Source organism: Drosophila navojoa, chromosome X (assembly GCF_054131105.1).
Source record: "Drosophila navojoa isolate 15081-1374.11 chromosome X, UAZ_NAV_1.0, whole genome shotgun sequence".
Taxonomy (NCBI): domain Eukaryota; kingdom Metazoa; phylum Arthropoda; class Insecta; order Diptera; family Drosophilidae; genus Drosophila; species Drosophila navojoa.
In genome coordinates this window covers 22,157,778-22,178,505 of record NC_142895.1, presented here as the reverse complement: position 1 = coordinate 22,178,505, position 20,728 = coordinate 22,157,778, and the positions used below count along the sequence as shown (strand labels likewise).

At 42.0% G+C, this 20,728-nt stretch overlaps 2 protein-coding genes across 3 annotated transcripts; both read right to left on the bottom strand.

The window, feature by feature from the left end:
* Positions 1–571: 571 nt before the first annotated feature.
* Positions 572–16,504, bottom strand: svr (Carboxypeptidase D svr). Of its 2 annotated transcripts, none has more exons than XM_089263783.1 (9): positions 15,315–16,504; positions 7,202–7,437; positions 6,658–7,137; positions 6,463–6,563; positions 4,434–4,551; positions 3,046–4,372; positions 2,436–2,659; positions 1,168–2,378; positions 572–1,099 (listed from the first exon to the last, which is right to left on the bottom strand). In XM_089263783.1, the coding sequence occupies exons 1-9, from the start codon at positions 15,777–15,779 to the stop codon at positions 912–914; spliced, it is 4,350 nt and encodes a 1,449-aa protein (XP_089119909.1). In that variant the 5' UTR covers positions 15,780–16,504; the 3' UTR covers positions 572–911. The 2 variants fall into 2 exon arrangements, with proteins under 2 accessions (XP_089119909.1, XP_089119910.1); XM_089263784.1 differs by lacking the exon at positions 15,315–16,504 and adding an exon at positions 8,939–10,381.
* Positions 16,505–17,156: 652 nt separating this feature from the next.
* Positions 17,157–20,036, bottom strand: LOC115564538 (uncharacterized). Its single transcript, XM_030388971.2, has 4 exons — positions 19,470–20,036; positions 18,336–18,387; positions 17,845–17,987; positions 17,157–17,756 (listed from the first exon to the last, which is right to left on the bottom strand). The coding sequence occupies exons 1-4, from the start codon at positions 19,665–19,667 to the stop codon at positions 17,331–17,333; spliced, it is 819 nt and encodes a 272-aa protein (XP_030244831.1). The 5' UTR covers positions 19,668–20,036; the 3' UTR covers positions 17,157–17,330.
* Positions 20,037–20,728: the final 692 nt, after the last annotated feature.

The window sequence follows — 20,728 nt, the reverse complement described above, 5'->3', positions numbered from 1 at the left end:
ACTTGCTAAAAAAAAACCTTTTAATCTACAATAAGCTTAGCATATCGGCTTATTACTAGCTATAATTGTTGTTGTTGTTGTTTTTTCCTTTCGGTTGGGGGCCCTCCAGCTTGCGCTTGTTTTGATAGCCGCTATCAAGGCCAAGTTCCAAAAATAATTTCTACGGAAATCAATCGCAGTTGTATTTCATAATATACATATATAATTTCATATATATATAATTTTTTTTTTTGATAAAAGTGCAAAGTGAACTTATTATTTATTTATAAATATATAGCTCCAGATTTAAATATATAAAATTGCTGGGTACATTAAGGTATACATATATAGGTATATACATGTTTTTTAATCAATAGAAAAGTGCTTTTAAAATCGTGGAAAATTATATCTAAATATTATATATTATTATATATTTGTGTTTATTGCTGAACTTGTATATCTTGGCATATATATAGATATATATATTCCTTGCCAGATCTGCTATGTGTTTTGGTCTAGTCAATCAGTTGACTGGGAATGTTATTTAGATAGCTTGAGCTATAGCTGATATGTGTCTTTAGCTATTTAAATATATAGTTACATTAGATTATTGTTATATTTGCTTTCTATATATTTTATATTTTGTTAAGGCTCAGTCTTAAAAGTACAGTTACAGTTACGTTCTTGGACAGCACATAGATATATTATTATATATTTTATGCTACTTTTTATAAGTGTTTTAATATGTTTTCTTTAGATACATATGTATATATATCCATATATAATATATATATTTATAAGGGTATAAAAAAAAAGTGGTTTAAATTAATGTTTTTAGTTAAGCATATTTGAAGCAGAGCGCTTGGTTTTTGAAAACTTTGGAATCACAGTTATGTTGTGTGCTGTTGTTGTCTGAGTGTTGCCATCTCTTTCTACTGCCTGCGTCGATTGTGATGAGGCAGCATGACAATCTCATCGCCGCTCTCATCGGCCACATCCAGCTGCATCTCCTGGTCATCCTGCCCATGCCCATCCTCGTCATCGTCATCGTCCTCGTCGTCCGTGTGCAGAATGTGCTCCAGGTGCTCCTCGTCGAAGTAGGGCTGTATGGTCATGCCACCTTTAATGGAGAATGGGGTGAATTCAATTAGAGTTGCAATGGCATGATTCAAATGTGTCTGCACTCACGTTTGATGGGCGAGCGGAAGAGCTCCGTTTCGCCATCGTCGCCAGCATCGTCGTCCAGCTCGAACTGCTCCTTGCCCTTCTGCGGCAGCAGCGAGAAGTTGTAGTAGGGCATCTTGCCCCGATGCCGCCTATAGAACCAGAACTGGGCGCACAGGACGCACACGACCACGCCCACTATGATAAGCACACTGGCCACGATGATGAAGAGGATGCGCGGCAGACCGAACACATGCGCATTGAACTTCAGATGGAAGATCACATTCTCGATGGGCTGCCCCGGCTGCGGCAGGCGAAGATCGCGCGTGGCCTCGAAGTGACGCGGAGCCTCCACCTTGATCGTGATGGCGCCCAGGGGCACCGCCGACAGCCGATACTCGCCCAGGCTGTTGGTGAAGTTGCGCACGTGCGTATAGCCCGGGGGCTGGATGAGCGAGACCTTGGCATTGCGTATGGGATGATTGTTGTCGTCGAGCACAAGGCCCGTCAGGCTGGTGGTTGTCCTGCTCAGCGCGCTCAGCTCCGTCACCTCGCCCTTGATCAGGCTGTAGCCGTTGAGCTTGATCACGCCCAAGTCACTGAAGACGCCCTGCTCCACCAGCGTCTTCACGATCTTCGACTCGTAGTTGGGCGCGCCCACCTCGAGGCCGTAGAGGCCCTTGGGCAGCATCAGCTGGAATCGTGCCGCATTGCGTGTCACATTGTGGATGGTCGGGTGCTCCACCAGCCGAACGAATGCCTCGCGCAGCGGCTGACCCTTCTCGTTCTGCACCAGCCCCGTGATGCCGGTTTGCACCAGCGCCAGGAAGTTGCGAATCTTCTCGATGCTGGTGCGCCACACCGAGGCGATTTGCGTGTGCACGGGCATCCGGCAGCAGGACAGGCCCAGCGTAAACATCGGTATATTGTACATGTTGTACAACAAGTTGGTCAGCCGTTCAGTGACATCGTGATGCAGCTGACGCGTGGCCGAGCTGCTGCACTGCAGCGGGGAGTAATTGAACTCGGTGCGCCGGATGCTGTGGGCGAACTTCTCCAGTATGGAATCGGCATGGGGGAAGCTGAGATCCGAGCTGCCTCCGCTGAATGTCAGCATCAGATCGAAGCGTTCGTTGCGCAGGAACTGCAGCAGCACATCCCTGCCCGGTTCCGTCTCCGGGCTGAGAATACGCTCGGCCAGCTCCTCGGACATCATGGGATCACACAGGGAATTGCTGCAAAGATTTGCAGTTAGCAGGAGTTATGCAGCTATGGCACATGACTTCACTTACTTGGCATTATACATGGCGAAGATCGGATCGAACTTCTCCGTCTGCGGCAAAAAGTAGATGACGCTGCGCTTCAGCAGCTGCACCACAGACGCCTCCTGCAGCTTGTGACCCTCAATCAAATGGCGCACCAGATTCAGCATGATCTCTCGGCCCAGTGGTGCAGCGGTATCAAACAGCGAACTAACCACCAGCAGCTTGTATTTGTGCTCCTCCGGTTCGCCGATCTGGGATGGAAGAGATGCAGTGGGAGAGAGAGAGAGAGAGGTAGAATGTGAGAATCACTATAAATGGAGCTAGCATATGGGAAGAAAATAATATGCAATGGGGAAGTGGAAGGGTCACTGGGGAAGGATTATTGGAGAAAATCATTAGGGTAGGATTATTGGGTAAGGATCATAGGGGAAAATCATAAAGGACGAATCATTAGAGAGGGATCCTAGTGAAGGACTCAATTGGGAAGAATCAGTAGGGAAGGATCATCAGAGAAAAATCATTAAGGATGAATCAATTGCGAAGAATCAGTAGGGAAAATCATTAAGCAAGGATCAGTGGGGAAAGATCGACAAGGAAAGATCATTAGGTAGTAGGACTCTCTCGTCCGCTTACTCACATTGGAAGTCAGTTTGAGGTAGTTGAAGTGGCGACTGAACTCGTTGTCCGCATAGCCAAAGCTGGCGATCTCAGGATTCTGATTCTCGAACTCGGCCAGGCGATTGCGCAGCTCGGCATTCGTGTGGTACCTGGTGTTGACGACGTTCTCGATGATGCGGAAGTCGTTGGCGGACGCCCAGTGCTGTGGATCGTCGCGCATGAGGGTGACATCCAGGCGCTGGCCATAGGGCTCCGCAGCGGGCACCTCCACCTCGACGCGCAGCGGGGCGAAGCCATCGGACAGCACCGTCACATTGTGTCGTCCGGGCAGCGCGAGCTTCCAGTAGTCGCCGAAGGTGCCGCTGTAGGTCTTATGATTGCCGCCGTCCAGGGCGATGGCTGCCCCAACAATGGGCGTGCCAATGCTGCTGCGCACGAAGCCATGGATGCCGTGATGCACCTGCTCGATCAGCTGCAGCAGGGGCTCGCGATTGTCGTGCCAGTACTGTGGCAGCTCCTTGGCCAGCGGAAACTTGTCGCAGCCCATCTCGATGGTCAGCTCCATGCAGCCGGCGCGCACATAGTTCCAGTCCTGCATGCCGCCCGTCACGCTGTACCACTGGGCGCCATTGGTGATGCCGTCGGGGAACAGCTCGTTCTGGAAGAGGGCGCACGGCTGGCCCAGATGCATGGTGGCGTGCGCCTTCGAATAGACCAGCGCCAAATGGCGGAACAGCTCGTTGTCCTCGGTGGGATTCAGCTTGCGGCCGCTGATGCTGGAGTCGCGCAGCCGCGAAAATGGATCATTGAAGTCGTTCTCGTTGTCGTCGAACGGATAGTTGGCCACCAGGGAGCCGCCGTGCAGGTTTGCCGAGAGCACAAACGGTATCGAGAGCGTCCAATTCATGACGGCAGCCACCTCCGGCTCCGTGACCTTGTTGTATTTATCCGTGCCATATTGATCCGGAAAATTGCGATTCAGATCAACCATATGGGCATTGGGCCGGCCCACGCCGCCGGTGCGATCGCCCTCGATCGACACCTCATAGCCATCCGGATTCATGCTGTAGAGGAAGTGCATCCGTGTGCCATTCACCAGCCGTGTGACCCGATCATCGTTCCCATAGCGCTCCAGCAGATACTTGGTCAGCAGCAGCAGCATCTCCTTGCCGACCACCTCGTTGCCGTGCATGTTGGCCACGTACTTGAACTCCGGCACGCCCGGCACATGTTTGCCCGGCGTCGTCGAGATCTCCATCACCCACAGATCACGGTTCTCCACGCTCTTGCCAATGCTGTAGAGGCGCGTCAGCGTCGGGTAGCTGGCGCTCAGGTTGCGCAGGTAGCTGCAATGGTATGGGCATGTATATAGCAGTTGGCCAATGGACATCTGGAAGGCAGACTCACCTCTCCATGGCCACGAAATTGTGATGCTTGTACTCTGTGGGCGTTAGGAAGCCATCGTATTGCTGCTTCAGCTGCTCCGCCGGCTCCGCTCGCTCCACAATTTGCTTGCGAAACTTGCCTGGGAAAACAATGGGAAAGATCAATAGGTTAAAGCGAACCAAAGCGGAAATCCCACAGCCCCAAACTCTACAAACAACAAAAACAACAGAAACTTAAATGGAGTCCATGGCCCAAGCAATAAATTGCAAGTAAATTGAAAACAAAACCATTTCAAATGAAAATTGATAAAGAAATGAAATTTAAATAAAGCCAGCAAACACTACGATTTCAAGTTGGATTTGCAATTGTTATTTATTATCATTAAATTGTTGAGGATAATTGAGAGTCGTACTTAATTTGAATGATCTAACAGGTCAAAGGTCACGAACAGCCACACGACCGACTAAAGCACACCAAAAAACCCTGAGTTCATATTGATATATATGTATATATCTGACTATATCTAACTCTATTCGAACAGACACCGAAACTGAATGAAGAAAAAAAAAACAAGAAACAAGAAACAATTTATTATATTGAACTGGTTCCGTTCCGAAAAGCCAGTACAGTGGCTGCTATGAACCATAGGGGAATATGGGAACTGGAGCTGGGTTTACGTCTATATGGATATTATATATATATAGTTTTTGAATTTTATTAAAATTGATAAAACGGATTACTCGCCATTTATAGTAATTAGATTAAAATTTAGTGCAATTCTTTAGAATAAAATGTTGATTAAATTTGATATTAAATTTTATAATATATATATATATTATTTATCTATATATATATATATTTCTTGAATGGCTGTTAGTAGTAAAATAAAACGCACTACGCAAAAATCAAAAATTTTATTTTATGCTCGACTTTTGATTGGTTTTACTTGATCTATTAATTGAGTACGGTTTGTTTGTTTGCCTGTTCGTTCGGCTTCGTGTGCCTTGTACATATATATTATATATATATATTTATATATATATATATATAACACAAATATGTATATGTATGTTAACAATATTTCAGACGTTCTGTTGCTTGAATAATAGAAAAACATTTAACAATCTTGCGTTAACATATGCTGTCTAAATATATACGTGTATATGTTTGTATATATATATATATATATATATGTATAGGAGATATTTGAGGTTTATATATGGTTATCTATATATATATATATATCGTCATCGTATATATGTATATATATATATATGTAAGGTTAATTCGGTTACATAATTGGATTCATATTCGTTTTACTTGCATCTAAAAAGCGGCTAAGTAATATATATGTGTGTACACATGTCTATATATATTTGTGTATAATAGAGGGAGTGAGAGAGATAGAGAGGGGAGCGCAAAGTGGGGGGAGATAAATCTCGTCTAGGCCATTGTATGGCTCGATTGGGCTGGGCTGTGATTTTGTAACTATATCACGCACTGATTTTGGGGGCAGGCGATTCTGATCTGATCTGATCTGATCTGTATTCATGGTATATATATATAAGTATGTAAATGTGCAAATCAAATTGATATCTATACAAGGAACCAGTGCGAGTGAGATGCGGAGAGTGTGTGAGTGGGAAAGCATGCCTAAGACATGAGATAATGAATTCGAAAAATTAAAAGCAACAACGTATCCTTTATGACAATGCAAAAAAATATACAAAAGGAAAATATCCATGTGTGTGCGTGTGTGTGTGTGTGTGGGTATGTGTATGGGTGGGCGTGGCAAGCGTGCACTTGCTTAAGAATTTTACAAATGTTTATGTTAACAATGGCTTCTATTTAGTATTAGGCAATAGACCCCGATGCGTTTTGGTGCAGTGCATTTTGGTGGTATCATTAAGTTGTTGCTGTTGCTTTTGTTGCTCTAGTTGTTGTTTGTTGTTGCCTGTTGGCTGTTGGCTCTTGCTGTTGGCTGTCGCCGTTGCAGTTGGGCACCCGATTTAATGCCTAAAAAAGTATGGATTGTAATAACTGCTAATACCATCAAAGTTGCTCTCAACGGGCGTCAGCTTGAAGTCCAGTCGCAGCGCCTCGGCGCCCTCGTTTGTCACATGCACCTGCTGCGGCACACTCGATTGATAGCTGCATAGCAAGCCAAAAAGTAAATAGACAATAGGGTATACACGAGTCGTTAGAGTCGTTTGGGCAACAATTATGTACAGGTCGGTTGATTTACCCAAAGGCGGCCGCATAGATGCTGTAGATGCCAGGCGTGAGCAGGCGCCAGTATTCGCCGCGCTTCGAGGTGCGTATGGGCTTGTCCTCCAGTCCGGATACAATGATGGTGGCGTCTGGTATGGGATAGCCGCTGGTGTCCTGCACCAGGCCCTTGACGCCAATGTGCGCCTGCTTAAGCAGCTGGAGCAGCGCTCGCTTGTTGCGTTGCCACTCCTCCGGCAGAGTGCTCGCCGGCGGATACTTGCAGCAGGAGAGCTCAATGGTCAGCTCAAAGCAATTGGTGAAGGCATAGTTGAAGTCCTGCATGCCGCCCGATAGCTCGTACCAGTTGGCGCCGTTGGTGATGCCGCCGGCGAAGCTGTCGTTGCAGTTGTTGCCACGCCTCATTATCGGATGATTGTCCGAGTAGCTGTGCGCCAGCTGCTTGAACACACGATCATCCGGCGTGAGGCTCTCCTCGCAGCAATCATTGTGGGCGCTAAGTTAGTTGATTGCTTGATATAGAAACTGAAGCCGGATAACTATATACACTATATACTCACATTGAGTTGTCATAGGGATAACTGGCGACGACGGCGCCGCCATGGAAATTGGCGGAGAGCACAAATGGATTCTTCAATATCCATTCGGCGAGAGCGGCTGTTTCCGGCTGCCGGGACTGGCTGCGCAGCTGATTGATATGATGTTGGTCCAGGCGATCGGGAAAGTCACGATTCAAATCGACGCCAGCGGCATTGCCGCGTCCCACATAATTTGGCAGTGATTCGCAGTTGCCCTCCTGTGAGATAGAAAGAGAGAGGGAGAGCGTGAGCATATTGCTTCATTAATTTGTCGATTATGTGAGTTATTATACGGTCGACAAAACACCCGACCGCCCCGTCTGCTCGCCTTGCACCTGTGCTTATACAGGCATGCGCCCAATTTGGCATTCAGAGCGCGCGCACGCCATGCAAAGAGTTGACCAAACTAGTCTTTAATATGACAGTCAGGTGGTCGCAAATGATCTTGCAACATATTCCATAAAAAATGCCCAATTAATGACAGTGAGAGCGAACGAGAGAGAGCGTGCATAAATCAGGTTACGATAACGCAAAAAAAAAAAAAAAAAAAAAACAAATTCATAAAAAAAAAATGAACACAAGCAGTATCCTCCAATCAGAAGCACATTAGCGCAGCTTTTAATTGGAGCGAGCGTCAGTCAATCGCAAAAGCACAGTTAACCTATGAGTGAATGAGCGACCGACCGACCAAGCGTGCGAGCGAGATGGGCAGAGATAATTGGCGCAGTCCGATTGCATTAATAAGCGAACAAAACAACAATGATAGAATATAAAATAAGCAAAAATATTGTATGTACATGCATATGTATGTACATATAGGCTTACATTTGTATATCATATATCTATGTATGTATACATATTATATAAATGCCTATGCATTTACATATTTACATATGTATGTATGTTTGTATGTAGGTTAGTCACAATGGTCGATCACACAAAGTACCGCACTCCAGTTGCAAACTAACTCTGCGCCCACCCGAAAAAAAGAAAACATTTAAAAGCAAACAACGCAAAAAGTCCCTGCCATGATGGTAGGGGAATTTATTGTTTTTGCTTTCGCTATGCTGCGTACCTGCTGGCAGTCTAATGTACCATCATTTAGAGCATAGGGAGGGAAGGAGGTATGGGAAATTTTTGCAAGTACTTATGGGGTATTCTGGGCAAATATGAAACTGAAATGAATATCGATAGCTGAAAAGCCATCACTTATGGCACGCTCAATTCGTATGTGGGCGCAAATATTAGCCGAGATTACGATGCTGTCAGCGAATGACGTCGATACTATTATCAATTAACCAGTGCATGCAGAATATTCAAGAATGAATATCAATAGCATACATATACATATGTATACATATATACATACATACACACGGGTTTCATTAGTATGGGCTTACGTGTGTTTACTAGAGCCTAACCACCCAACGTTTTATTATAAACAAACAAACAACAACAGCAACAACGTAGCAACAAGCTTTCGCAATATGTCAACAAAAATTGAGCGTGCGGAGAGAATTGTGCCCTAACGCAATCCAAACGTAAGTGCGCAACAGCAGCGCGTCGCGATAGCAACATAGGCACCGGGAGGGAAAAGAAAAAAATTCTGCAAACGCCGCTAAAGCTACACAGTGTATAAAATTTCACAAATATTGATTTTTCCACAATTTGAATGAAATTTGCTATTTGGCTGGCTGGCTGGTTGGCATTGACACCTACCTGGGACAGGGCATAGCCGTCGGGATTCATGGTGGGCATCAGGTAAATGTCCGTCGTGTTAACCAGTTGGCCAATATGCGAAATGCGCTCGTAGTTGCCCAACAGATATTGGGCCAAATAGATTAGCAGCTGTCGTCCCACTGTTTCGTCTCCATGCATATTGGCCACATATTTGACGGGTGGTGTTAGCAACGGCCGTTGCCGAACGCTGCGCGAGATTTGAAGCGCTATCAGATTGCGTCCTTCCAGTGAACGGCCGAGACTGTGGACGCGCGCCTGCTCCGGGTAGGCTTTCTCCAGGCGTGCAAACAAATCCTCCAGCTGCTCCTGGCTGATGTATTGCGGCGGCTGCAGGAAGCTCTCGTCCTCTTTGATAATGTAGCCCTGTGCGGCTAACGGTATTAAAGCAATCAACAATATCCACTGCATTTTGGCCATCTGTTCCAAATGTTCCGCTTTTAGCCGTTACTTGAACTGTTGGTGCTGCTGGTGTTTCAGCTGCCTCTGCTCGGTGCTAGTTATCACTGGCTTGTAAATTGAAAAGCGGCCCGCTTTAGATACAGCTCGAAGCCCGCGTGCTTCGGCGTTCGTTTGGGTCACAATTGTTGTGTTGCGCCTGTTTGTTGTTATTATGCAGCAGTCCCACTCGGTTCGGCTCAGCTTCAAAAAATGTACTGTTTGAAAATTCGCTGCGTTGATTGGCCTTAAGCCCGTGCTGGCTGCCCGCTGTCCCACCGCTGTCGCTGCGCTGCCGCAGCCGCTGTCGACGTCGCCACCGCCACCGCCTCTGCCAACACTATTCGAGAGCGACGATGTGCGATAATTGTAGGGAAATTACACGGCAGAGAGCGCGTCAGAGCTTTGCGCGCTAGTCGGTCACGAGTTGTGTTGTTGTCGCAGCGACTCGTACATGCGCTCGTGTTTGTTGTTGTTATTGAGGCAACATTGCGTTTAGGCACAAATTAATAGTTTTCAGTTGATATTGTATTACATTTTTCCAGTCTCGTTTTTATTTTCCTTTCTTGTATTTCATTTCGTTTATTTGCCGCTCGTGTGAATTGATTTTTTTTTTTCGCGCACAGCTGTTTGGTTTTTTGCGGAGTGCGGGCGGCGTTGCCAGATGCAAGTCAGGCGCCTGCGCAAGTTAGTCAAGGAGAGCGGTGATTGCCGAGAGAGAGAGAGAGAACGCGCGCAGCGAATGTGTCTGTAGAGGAGAGGCAGCTGACGCTGGCAGAGTTGTGAACGTCATGTTCAGCGTCAGCAACGCCAACGCCAACGCACGGACCGTAATTGAAAGGATATAAATATTTCAGGCTTGCTTGGACACACATAAAAATCGATAATTCTGACCGAGTGACGTCACAGCTTACAATTTACATTCATTTGAAAACTTTCGCGTGGGCGACACACGCACGCACACCGCGCGACTGGAGAGTGTAATCGGGTGTTGCGTTCTTATCAGAGCGCTGCCTCAGCCTCTGCCGCTGCCGCTGCTGACGCCGCTCGACACGTAGCAATTGCTCAGTCAAAAATGTTAATTTAATAAGCAGCTAGCATCAAGTCAAAGCTCAAATTTGCACGATAGCCGAAGGGAAACTCCCAAGCTCATCTTCAATCAATAATGAACAAAAGATATTTCTTTTGTAGTCATGTTAGAGCAACCTTTAGTTATTTCACACACAGTTGTTGACGTTTACAATTGTATTTACAAATATCAAAGGCGAAGAAGAAGAACAGCACACGACCTTTATAACGAAGTAGTTATGACATAGATGTCATCAGACGAAAAATAAAGTTTTCAGCGGGAAATGTCTTCAAGTTCTTAGGGCTCCGCGCCAGCTAGAAAATACCCTAGGTTTTGTCCCTCTTTCTCTTCTACATACTTTAAAATGAAATAGCTTTTGAAACTGTTGTCAGAAGTGCTTCATGGCCTTTAAGTATACTTCTCTCTTTGAAAGTAACTCTTTGTAGTTGATGCCAAATACCATAAATACGCTATTAACGCACACTCATCCGATAAAGTGTTTAGATTATAAACCCAACGATTAATGCCGGGTGTAGTAATCAGTTTTTAGGTATACCTCTATTATTCATAGTTCTTTAACAGTCATAAATGAGCAGAGCTCTTTATAATGCTGCGATCTGCACGTAATTTATTTCCATCATACCATGAATCCACTCAGGGCATAATCATTTTGTAGTACTGTGAAAGGACTCATTCTTTAAAACATCATAATGAACTGTGGTAAATTATAATAGTGTGAATGGTAAATTATAATAACGCAAAGGGAGAATACGTTTATAGCTGAACTTTTTAAGGTTTTGAGTGAGCAAATGAAAATATAATAATAATTTGTAACTAAGTGACTAGATCAGATCTTTTATATTAGGATATTACGATTGGGTTAAGAGATTTTGCAACAGTTGCAATTGTCTGGTGTCTATCATTTCAGTATAGGTAAATCCGTAAGTAATGCTAGGAGCGATTGTAGATGAGTTGATGATCAAGACAATCTAAACCTAACCTAAAAACATGAATATATAAGTATTTGATTGAAAACAAATTACTTTCCCTTTCGTTTTCCAGCCTTGTGGCTTTAGCTTTAATAAATATTTACTATTACATGCATACATATGTATATATGAATGTCCCTCTTACGCTTCTTTAAAAAGAAGGCCAAAAGTTGTCCCATATGAAATTTCCCTTAGTTTATGGAGTGGAGCCCAAGCGCAGTCGCTGCATAAGCTGCGCAGTAAACAGAGAGCGTGCTTATCTATTCATGTGTGTATGTATGTGTGTATGTGCATATTGCTTTTATATTTGCATGTATAAAACATGCATGCAGTCCTTGAAATGCACGATATAGGGCTCGCAGGGTATCTGCTAGTCGCTTTTAGTTGACTTATTTAATGAATTCTATTTTCGATTAGAATTTCTTGGTAAATCAACTCTCAAGCTAATCTCATTTGTGAACTTCGATTTGAATGAATATTAAAATGAATGCATATGCTATATATGTATTTTATATATATATATTTTTTTTTCTTTTTTTTTCCAAAATAACATTAAAAATTCAGAGTTGTGTGTAGGAACAATATTTTTAGCTTTAAGGTATTTCTTAGTCTATGCGCTGCATTGCCTTTTGTAGCAACTTAACTGAATACGTTAACAACAACAACAACAACAACAACAACAACAACAATTGCAACAATGCGAACAGCAAACCGGTTAAAGATATGGTCTTTATAAGATTTTACTAGAGTCTGCATCGTCATCGTAGTTGACGTAGTTGCTGCAGCCCCTTCTAAACGGGTTTCCTGTTGCCGCAGCAATTGCAGTTGCAGCGTGTGACGTCATCCGGTTGGCAAAGTCTACAAAAGCACTGTTATGAGCCGTCGTAATGCCTTTATTTATAGATCGGGCTGTCGCAAAAGAGATCAGCAATGAAAGAGCTCAAGTTCTCGACACCATGGTGAAAGTCTCTGCCTGCAACAGGTGTCAGAATGTGGCATAAGGCTGGCATAAGGCAGACATGACAGCCACAATTCCCGTTAAGCTTCATCCAATTACACTGTCAATATTGCGATAATATTTCAAAGTCAACCCCAAAGCGTTAATGGGCCCCCATTAAAAACGAGCGAGCGAGCGATAAGCGACTATACAAATAGAACTAAATATATGTATGTGCCTAGAGTTATGTACATACATATAGAAGTATGAAAGAACTGTTAGTTCCAATGGGTAAGTTGGAATATTCTTCGAAGACATGGTGCTCCCATTAGGCTATTAAATAGATCTAAACTATGCTATTTTTCATTCTGTATAGTTTACTCCAAAAACTAATATGATTTAGAAAAATACATATATGAAAACATGGCTTATACAAAATGTTTCGGGCGTATCTGCTCAGTTGCAATTGCATTTAACAATTCCATAAGCCAGCTCTACTAATCTACATATATAATAAAAATATATGTATATATATTAGTTTTTGGTTATCTCTATATCTCTCCATGTGTAAACTTATATGACAATATATACAATAATACATATAGAGAGCAATATGCTAAACTGAGCGATAGCCGAAACATGATTGGACCAGTATCAATTAAAAGATTTATACAAATATAAACATATTTTCATATAATTTCTTGGTTATCGCACATTCCGCTTTATTTCCAAATATTTTGCGGGCCTTATCTCAATTTGGTTTGGATTTTTGCAATACTCTAGTAAAGGGGCATTCTATTATTGGCTTTGCAAATAATGAAATGATAATCAGACATTATATTATATTACATTATTAAACACAAACTGGAACTATGTTGCACAGTGTTTGTTGCTGCTTCACACTTAAAATGCGGAAGGATTAAATGCCTGATATGAATTTCATGGAAATGCGAGCTGTTTACTTGAATCTCATGTGTGTCTCTTATGTATGTACATCACATCACGGTGCTGGAATCATAATTATGCAAATGTAATCAATATTATTCAGATTCATATTGATTTACTTAGCTCAACCCCTGCAATCCCTTGATAATTCAGCTATGATGCGGATAATCAGTTTCTCCTTAGTAAAAATATATATAATGGCGATAGCAACTGTTACGCATTACAGTACAATATTAATAGAATAGAATACCAACCAATATTTAAAAGAACTCAGGTTTTAAGTTATTATACAATAAATACTTGACACTATATTATACTATCGAAAATAATCTCTATAAAAATAAATTCGATCAGGCGCAGCTTTAGGGACTAAGCTTATCGATACTTACTTATCGATAGCTTACAAATTAATTAACAAACTACATAAATAAATATTTCTCTTTAAACTGTCCCTGATAATTGATCCAGATTAGATAAATATGCTTGTATAGTAATCGATATGTTATCGATAAACTAGCACAGTAGCCTACTGAAAGGTAACTCTTATCAAATTCCATGCAGCGAGAAAGATGAAGCCACAGATAACTATATTTGTGTAGCGATCGATATGTTATCGATAATCGAACACTGCAAATAATTGCAAGTCAACTCCAATTAGCACACTTTCAAGCAGCATTTCAGACAATATTAACACATTTTTAGCATCGCAAACCAACAATAATCCCAACTCATCATTTTATATGTATGTACATATATCTGACAAAGGCGAAGAATAGATCTTCACTCAAGTGGACTACTTGTACATATACACAAGCACTTAGCTCGATGGGCATCCCCAGATGCTAATTAACGAATCATGCTGAATCGACCTCACACAAGTTCAAGCAAACCAGCCAACACATAAGCCAAACCAGAAACTAGGCCAAACACTGCTCCACTCAGTTCCGACTTGAAGTGCTTCAGTTTTGATTGAGCTGTGAAAGGGAACGAGTGCAGCTTTCCCATTGGGAGAGCGGGCGATCGGTGCTCGAAAGGAATGCAAACACAATATGCAGCATTGAGGGCAACGAAAGTCGGAGCAAATCTATTCAACACTGGTTTTTGTTCGCACTACAGCAAATCCGAATCATAAAGTGAGTCAGACCGTCACAGCAGGAGACATAGACGACGCGTCGTATATGTATATACCTTTCCCCCTCTCTTTGTTTTGGTCGTGCTTCTATTGTCTTCTCTTAAAAGAATATTTAGTCATAGAGCATATTTTTGTGTATTATATTCAAATAAGAGTGTTTTAATCGGGTGTGCCCGACTTGTAAATACCCTGAGCTCTACGTAGTGCTGCTACGTCAGTTCCGATAATTCGAAATCACAAGAGAATAGCAATTTTTATTTTCTTTATAATTCACTTAATGTTTTGATAATCAAAAATACTATTTTACAATTTCCAAAAAAATAAAACAATAGGGAACAAAAAACCTATGAAATTTCTACGAATTAAAAAAATGGCTCCTAGGGGAATAGCAATTTTTAGGAATTTTTTGAGATTAATGCTTCGGCTGGGTTGACCTTATGGGCTTTATTCAGCTATCCAGGGGTTCTCTAGTATTAGAAATAAATATTTTGTACAATTGGGGGAAGGGGATATACATACATATGTACATATGTATATACAATTAGCTAAATTGATACATATCCACAAAACCATTATATTGTCATTTTCAATGAGTAAATAAAAAACATTATACACTCACGTAATACCTTAAATATATTAATGAAAATGTTAGCAACATAGGTTAATTGTGAATTTCGTTATCCGAATATTTTAGCTGACTGTCTCCGACATATCTTAATACAAATATCTGTCGTATATACATATATATTTTTACTACGAAACATGTTTCAGTGCACTACGTTGAGTGGCAACTTCGACCTATAATATTACTCATTGTTTGCGTTAATAATAATTGAATTGTGACTCACCTTTGCGGCCGCAAAGCCATCCGGATTGCAGCTGGGCAGAAAATGAATTTCGGTTGTGTTGAGTAGGCGCTGCACTTCGGTATCCAGTTGGTAGCTGCTGGCTAGATATTCAGCCATGTAGAGCACAATTTGGCGGCCGAGTGCCTCGTCGCCCTGGATGTTGGCCACCAGCTTGACCATGGGACGGAGCAGATCGTCGCCATTGCCGTTCGGTGCCGGCGCATTCAATGCCAGGGCATGCAGCTCACGGCCCTGTATGGAGCGACCTATCGAGTAGGTCTGGGCCAGTGCTGGATAGTCGCGGCTGAGGCGGGCAAAGAGTTCGCCGATTTGCTCATTGTTTAGATAATGCGGATTATCCAGAAAACTGTCACCTTCATCAATCACTTCGACGTGCTCGATAACTGGACTGGCGGCGGCGACACACGTAAATGCGAGCACAACTACGTAAGCGCAGACGTACATTTTGCGACGCGCGACACGTAAGCAACGTAAACAAAAAAAAAACAACAACAACTAAAAGCGTGGGCGCAGGCGCGCGCTCCGCTCACTCTCTGCAATTACCGGCAGGCCGTGAGTGGGATCGAGATGGGAAACACTTGTTGTACTGCGCGATTTTTTGTATTTGTATTTTCTTTGTTTTCTTTTTCTTCGGTATTCACAATTTTAATTAAGGCACACCAGACGACTCTTGATACCTGATTTAGCACTGTTTCAACTTCTGTGTTGGCTTGCTTTCTTTCTTTGCACTCGCAACTGGAATCCGACTTGATGACGTGCACTTAGAGCCGCTCTCAACTTACCTGTAGAACGCAGTACACACACACGTATTCAATTCTGCATTACGCTTAACTGGAGAGGCCGCCAATTACTTTAAGTTGCACAATATATTGTTTATTGCTTTCTTAATAATACAAACAAAAATAATATATAAAAAAAAAAAAACAACTAAATATACACAATTATCACCACGTCTATTTGGTAAAAGTGAGAACCGACGACTCAGATTGCTAATTGCTTAGCCAAGTTCCCGTCGATAATGTAATGATTCAAATCGGTCAGATTAAATCTATTTAATTTCGCCGGAGCATTCGATTTGCATCGTTGAAAACCAGTTTTATAGCTCGTTTATTTAAAAACTTAATAAATAAATAATATCTTACAGTTCCAAATGAGTAATTCCTTTTAAATTGAACTATATATGTTCACGATGAACAGTACTAAATGAGTATTTCATTTAAAAGAGCGGCAAATTTTGCCTGACTATCGATAATATACATAAGCAAATATTTGTTTATTTATTCATTAGAGATTAGAATTACTAAAATTAGAATGACAAAATATTACAAATGCTGATGATATTAATTCCAGTTTGGTTTATATATTAAGGGCTTGAAATAAATTTATAAAGAAACATATTCATGTTCCTGAAACATTGAAAACCCAAATTGTCATATTCTTTTCAATATATATTTTTTGTTTTATTAATTTTATACATTTAATTGTTTTTGTCAATACAGCAATACATGTATATATTTTTCAAATACAATCCAATTAAATACTCATTTCAATAAACTCTAGTTTTGTATTGTATTTTTGAAATGATTGAAACACGATATTATTTGAATTCATTATGCTGGTGCGTGCTCTATTAATCGATGATTATCGTCTCAGATTCCTATCGATATTATGCTCATGTTGGCAATAGCTATCGTATTTAAATATCGAAATGCGTCTAACGGAAAACAAAAAATAATGTATTTTATTTATCTGCAATATTTTCGCCAAAAACTTATAAATATATAAGTCTCAACCTCGATTTCCTAATTTCGACGCGTCTAGTTGTCACACAAATTCAATGTTTTTATTTTATCGGTATAAATATTCTGTTGACATCGCGCCGTTGGTAAATCTTAAAATTAGTAAATCCGGAATAACGCTTTCTGCTAGTCCATTTCAGCGTCAACCCCTACGGTGTTGAGCCTATGCGTTTCGCTTGTGGCACTTGCCACTGTGTCAAGATGTTGGCTTATTGTCCTTTTTCCCACCTGACCTAGGGGCAGTGGACGATTTCGAGTCCGCTGGCTTCGTCATGTCAGCTTTATCGCACTGCACCTCCAATAGCTTCACATGAGCGATTGTTTGCCCGAAGAGCTTGTGTCTAAGGCTTGGCCTTTTGGCCTCTATTCGGTGCACCTTAACGTCGGCTGACAGCCCCAATTCCGTCAGGTTCACTTCGCATTCGCGCTGCCTCTGTCTGTGACGCCGTTGTCTGTTGCGATGCTTGCTGCCCGCTGTTAGTTCGTTGGAATACTGCAAACTGCAAGAGGGAGTGCTGCTGCCGCTATCGCTGTGATTGCCTGACTTGGCCTGCTTCGTTCGGGAATGCTTCTGCTCCAGCTCGCACTTGTTTTTCAGAGCCACCTCCTCAATGTGCCGCTCCTACGAAGCGGAGGAAGGGTCATTTAGAAATAAGAGCGTATATAAGGTTTAGGGTTCAGGCTTAGAATTTACAAGTTGTGGCACCTACAAACATGGCGCGCCTGTGCTTATCGCGCTTGGCCAGAACCACCACCCAGGCGCCGTAGGACAGCATAATGCCAGCGGGCACCAGCATCCCAGCCAGTGCAGCAGTCTTCCGTATCCAGGCATGATACACAGCCATGAAGATCACTGCCAAGGAGTAGTGATAAAATTAATTGCTTAAATGAATTCGATTGCAGAGAAAACGATCCTGATGAGGCATGAATTTCTGTTGAAATTGTACTGATTGATCGGAATGATGGACTTTACGGACAACAATTAGTCCCATCCATGTGGTTCACATACGTATTGATAAGTGGTGTGAAGCTGTAATGGCTTAGGTTTAGTTGAGAAGCGCAGAGAAAATCCTCTGACAGACGGACGGACATGGCTAGATTATAAATATCTATGTCTTGAAGATCTATTTAAATAATCGTTTGAATTCTGTATGTAATTGTATATTTTAATTAGTTTTTTGGCTTATCTGTATATTCTTACCTAGAAAGGCAACAATCACGGCCACAAGTCGTCCATTGGCTTTTCGTTCCTCCTGCAAAGGAAAATTAAGTTAATTATCTGAATAGTTAATATACATACATACTTAGATTTCTTGAGTAAAAATTTACCAGCCAAACCAAGAATGTCATTTGGCTATGCCCTAGAATATGTTATTTAAATGCCACAAAAGTGAGAGAATTATAATTTTCTGTGCAATTCCCTTGAAATATTTCCCATTTTGGATAGTTCCCTACTTGAAAACAGATACAATCTAGACATCAATTCTATTCTATTATCAAGAAAATACGTACATATGTATATAGTAGAACCAAAGCTATTCAAAAGTTGCTCTTAATTTCCCACAGAAAACCCTATATTTGTCGCTGCTTCAACTGCGCAGTAAGCAGAGAACGTGCTGGGTGAGTGTATGAAGGGTAGAATGATTGGAGCAGAATTTAAGGGAGGGAGTCTCTCCCAACTGAAGTACTAGCAGAGTAAATAATTATATTTCAAGCTTAAAGTCGGGTAGACATTGCACAAGATTTATATAGACTTTATAAGGGCATCAATGACAATTCTTAAAGAATTGTATATATATATGTATGTATGTATGTGTGTAGAGATCATACGTATGTGTACATATGTATATCTATAGGCGCGGCTGAATATACTTTGTTGTATTTGAAGCTGTAAGAGAAGAGTATGCCTATATTAAGCTGTAATATTCCATGAATGGAACGATATACATATGTACATACACACATACAAGCTGGCATACTTATGAATGTGTGCATGCGTGTGTGTTAACATTGTTTATAATCACGTTCGCGCAAGTTTTGAGCATCTGCAATTTGTACTGTTCATATAGACGTGCATATCCGATCGAGGTATACATATATATGTATATACACACATATATATATATTTATACATATATATGTGTCTATATTGTAGATATGTGATTGCAAATTTTGATGGCGCTGTTCATATGGTCTCTGCGCCACACACACACACACACGTATGACAGCCCCTTAAACTTTGGATGAATCAGTGTTGGAATTTCTCGTTGGTGCCAGGTGCAACAGCACCATTAATGATAAGAGGACACCGACTCACTCCTTGGTACACACTTACTCGCGATTTGATGTCGAGGATTTCCTTGAGATTCTGTTGTATGATATCATCGTCCGACATGGACGTGATGCTCGTCCTGCTTTTGCCACGCTCCAGCGAATCTGCCACATTTGGTATCTGCATGGCCAGCGTCGCAGCTGCTGCGGCGCTGCGCACTGTGTGGGATTGTGGGCGATGGCCAGTTGCCATTGGGCTCATAAATTGGCTAATTGAGAACACTGGTTAAGGAAAGGCAGATGCCAGCTAACTGGATGGAAGAACGCGCGGCACAATCAGAGCGTTACATTCGGCCCGGAGCGTCGAGCAATCGAAAATGCTAACTGAACCGATCTGATGAAAAATCAAAGCGATCCGGACATCGTTTAATGTTATTGTTGCCCTTAGTTTCATCTCTCCGGCTCTACAGCTCTATGGCTCTACGGCTCTCCATCCGCACGAAATTTCGGTTCGAACATTTTTGTGGCCGAGCATTTGTTTTTAAGTATGTATCGAATCCAGCAGCAGCAGCACACAATATTTACTGTTTGTTTATTTACATTACAGTGAATGATTCGGAATATGTGTACATATATGTATGTATATATGTACGTACATACATATCTACATGCATCAAAACTTGTGAGCACATGGCAAGTGTATATGTGTAGATGTCTGTATATGTATATGTACATACATATATTATGTATACATACATATGTATATCCATGAATGTGTTTGAGCACTCGGAGAGCCGAAGCCTTAATACACTCTCGCCCATTTGCGGTTTTAGTTTATGATCATAGTTCAGACAATAGATTTAGAATAGATTTTTGATAAGTTTACGTTCGTGTATGGCATGCCACTCTGGCCTACAGCAGAGTTGTGGCGCATATAGCTGGTGGTATAGGGTAGGCATTATAGTTATATGCATACATATATACGTGAGTTATGCAGCAAACTGAAGCGTGGGGTGTTTAACCGGTCGAGGGATACCTCACGAAAAACGTGCCAAATGGCTAGTTTTTGTAACCTAAATAGAAAATGAGAAAATCGGGGAATGGGGGTTTCCTGGCATGTCAGATATGAGTATTTACATATACACTACAGCAGGACAAAGAACCGAGGCGATCTAGCAATGTTTGTCCGCATGAGCGACAAAGCTAGATCCTAGACACTAGAGCTAGAACAATTCCTTGAGACAATCCAATATGAGTATATCATTTTCCTTCCGATAGATCGTGCCAATCTTTAAAACCCTAATATTAATAACATTCAGTACT

Excerpts from the sequence above, each read along its gene's own strand:
- LOC115564538 (XM_030388971.2), bottom strand. The coding sequence starts at position 19,667 with ATGAGCCCAATGGCAACTGGCCATCGCCCACAATCCCACACAGTGCGC. Across the intron at positions 18,388-19,469 it reads TCCTCGACATCAAATCGCGA|GAGGAACGAAAAGCCAATGG; the intron begins GTAAGTGTGTAC and ends TTTCCTTTGCAG. Across the intron at positions 17,757-17,844 it reads AGCACAGGCGCGCCATGTTT|GAGCGGCACATTGAGGAGGT; the intron begins GTAGGTGCCACA and ends TCCGCTTCGTAG.
- svr (XM_089263783.1), bottom strand. The coding sequence starts at position 15,779 with ATGTACGTCTGCGCTTACGTAGTTGTGCTCGCATTTACGTGTGTCGCC. Across the intron at positions 4,373-4,433 it reads AATTTCGTGGCCATGGAGAG|CTACCTGCGCAACCTGAGCG; the intron begins GTGAGTCTGCCT and ends ATACCATTGCAG. Across the intron at positions 2,660-3,045 it reads ACCTCAAACTGACTTCCAAT|ATCGGCGAACCGGAGGAGCA; the intron begins GTGAGTAAGCGG and ends CTTCCATCCCAG.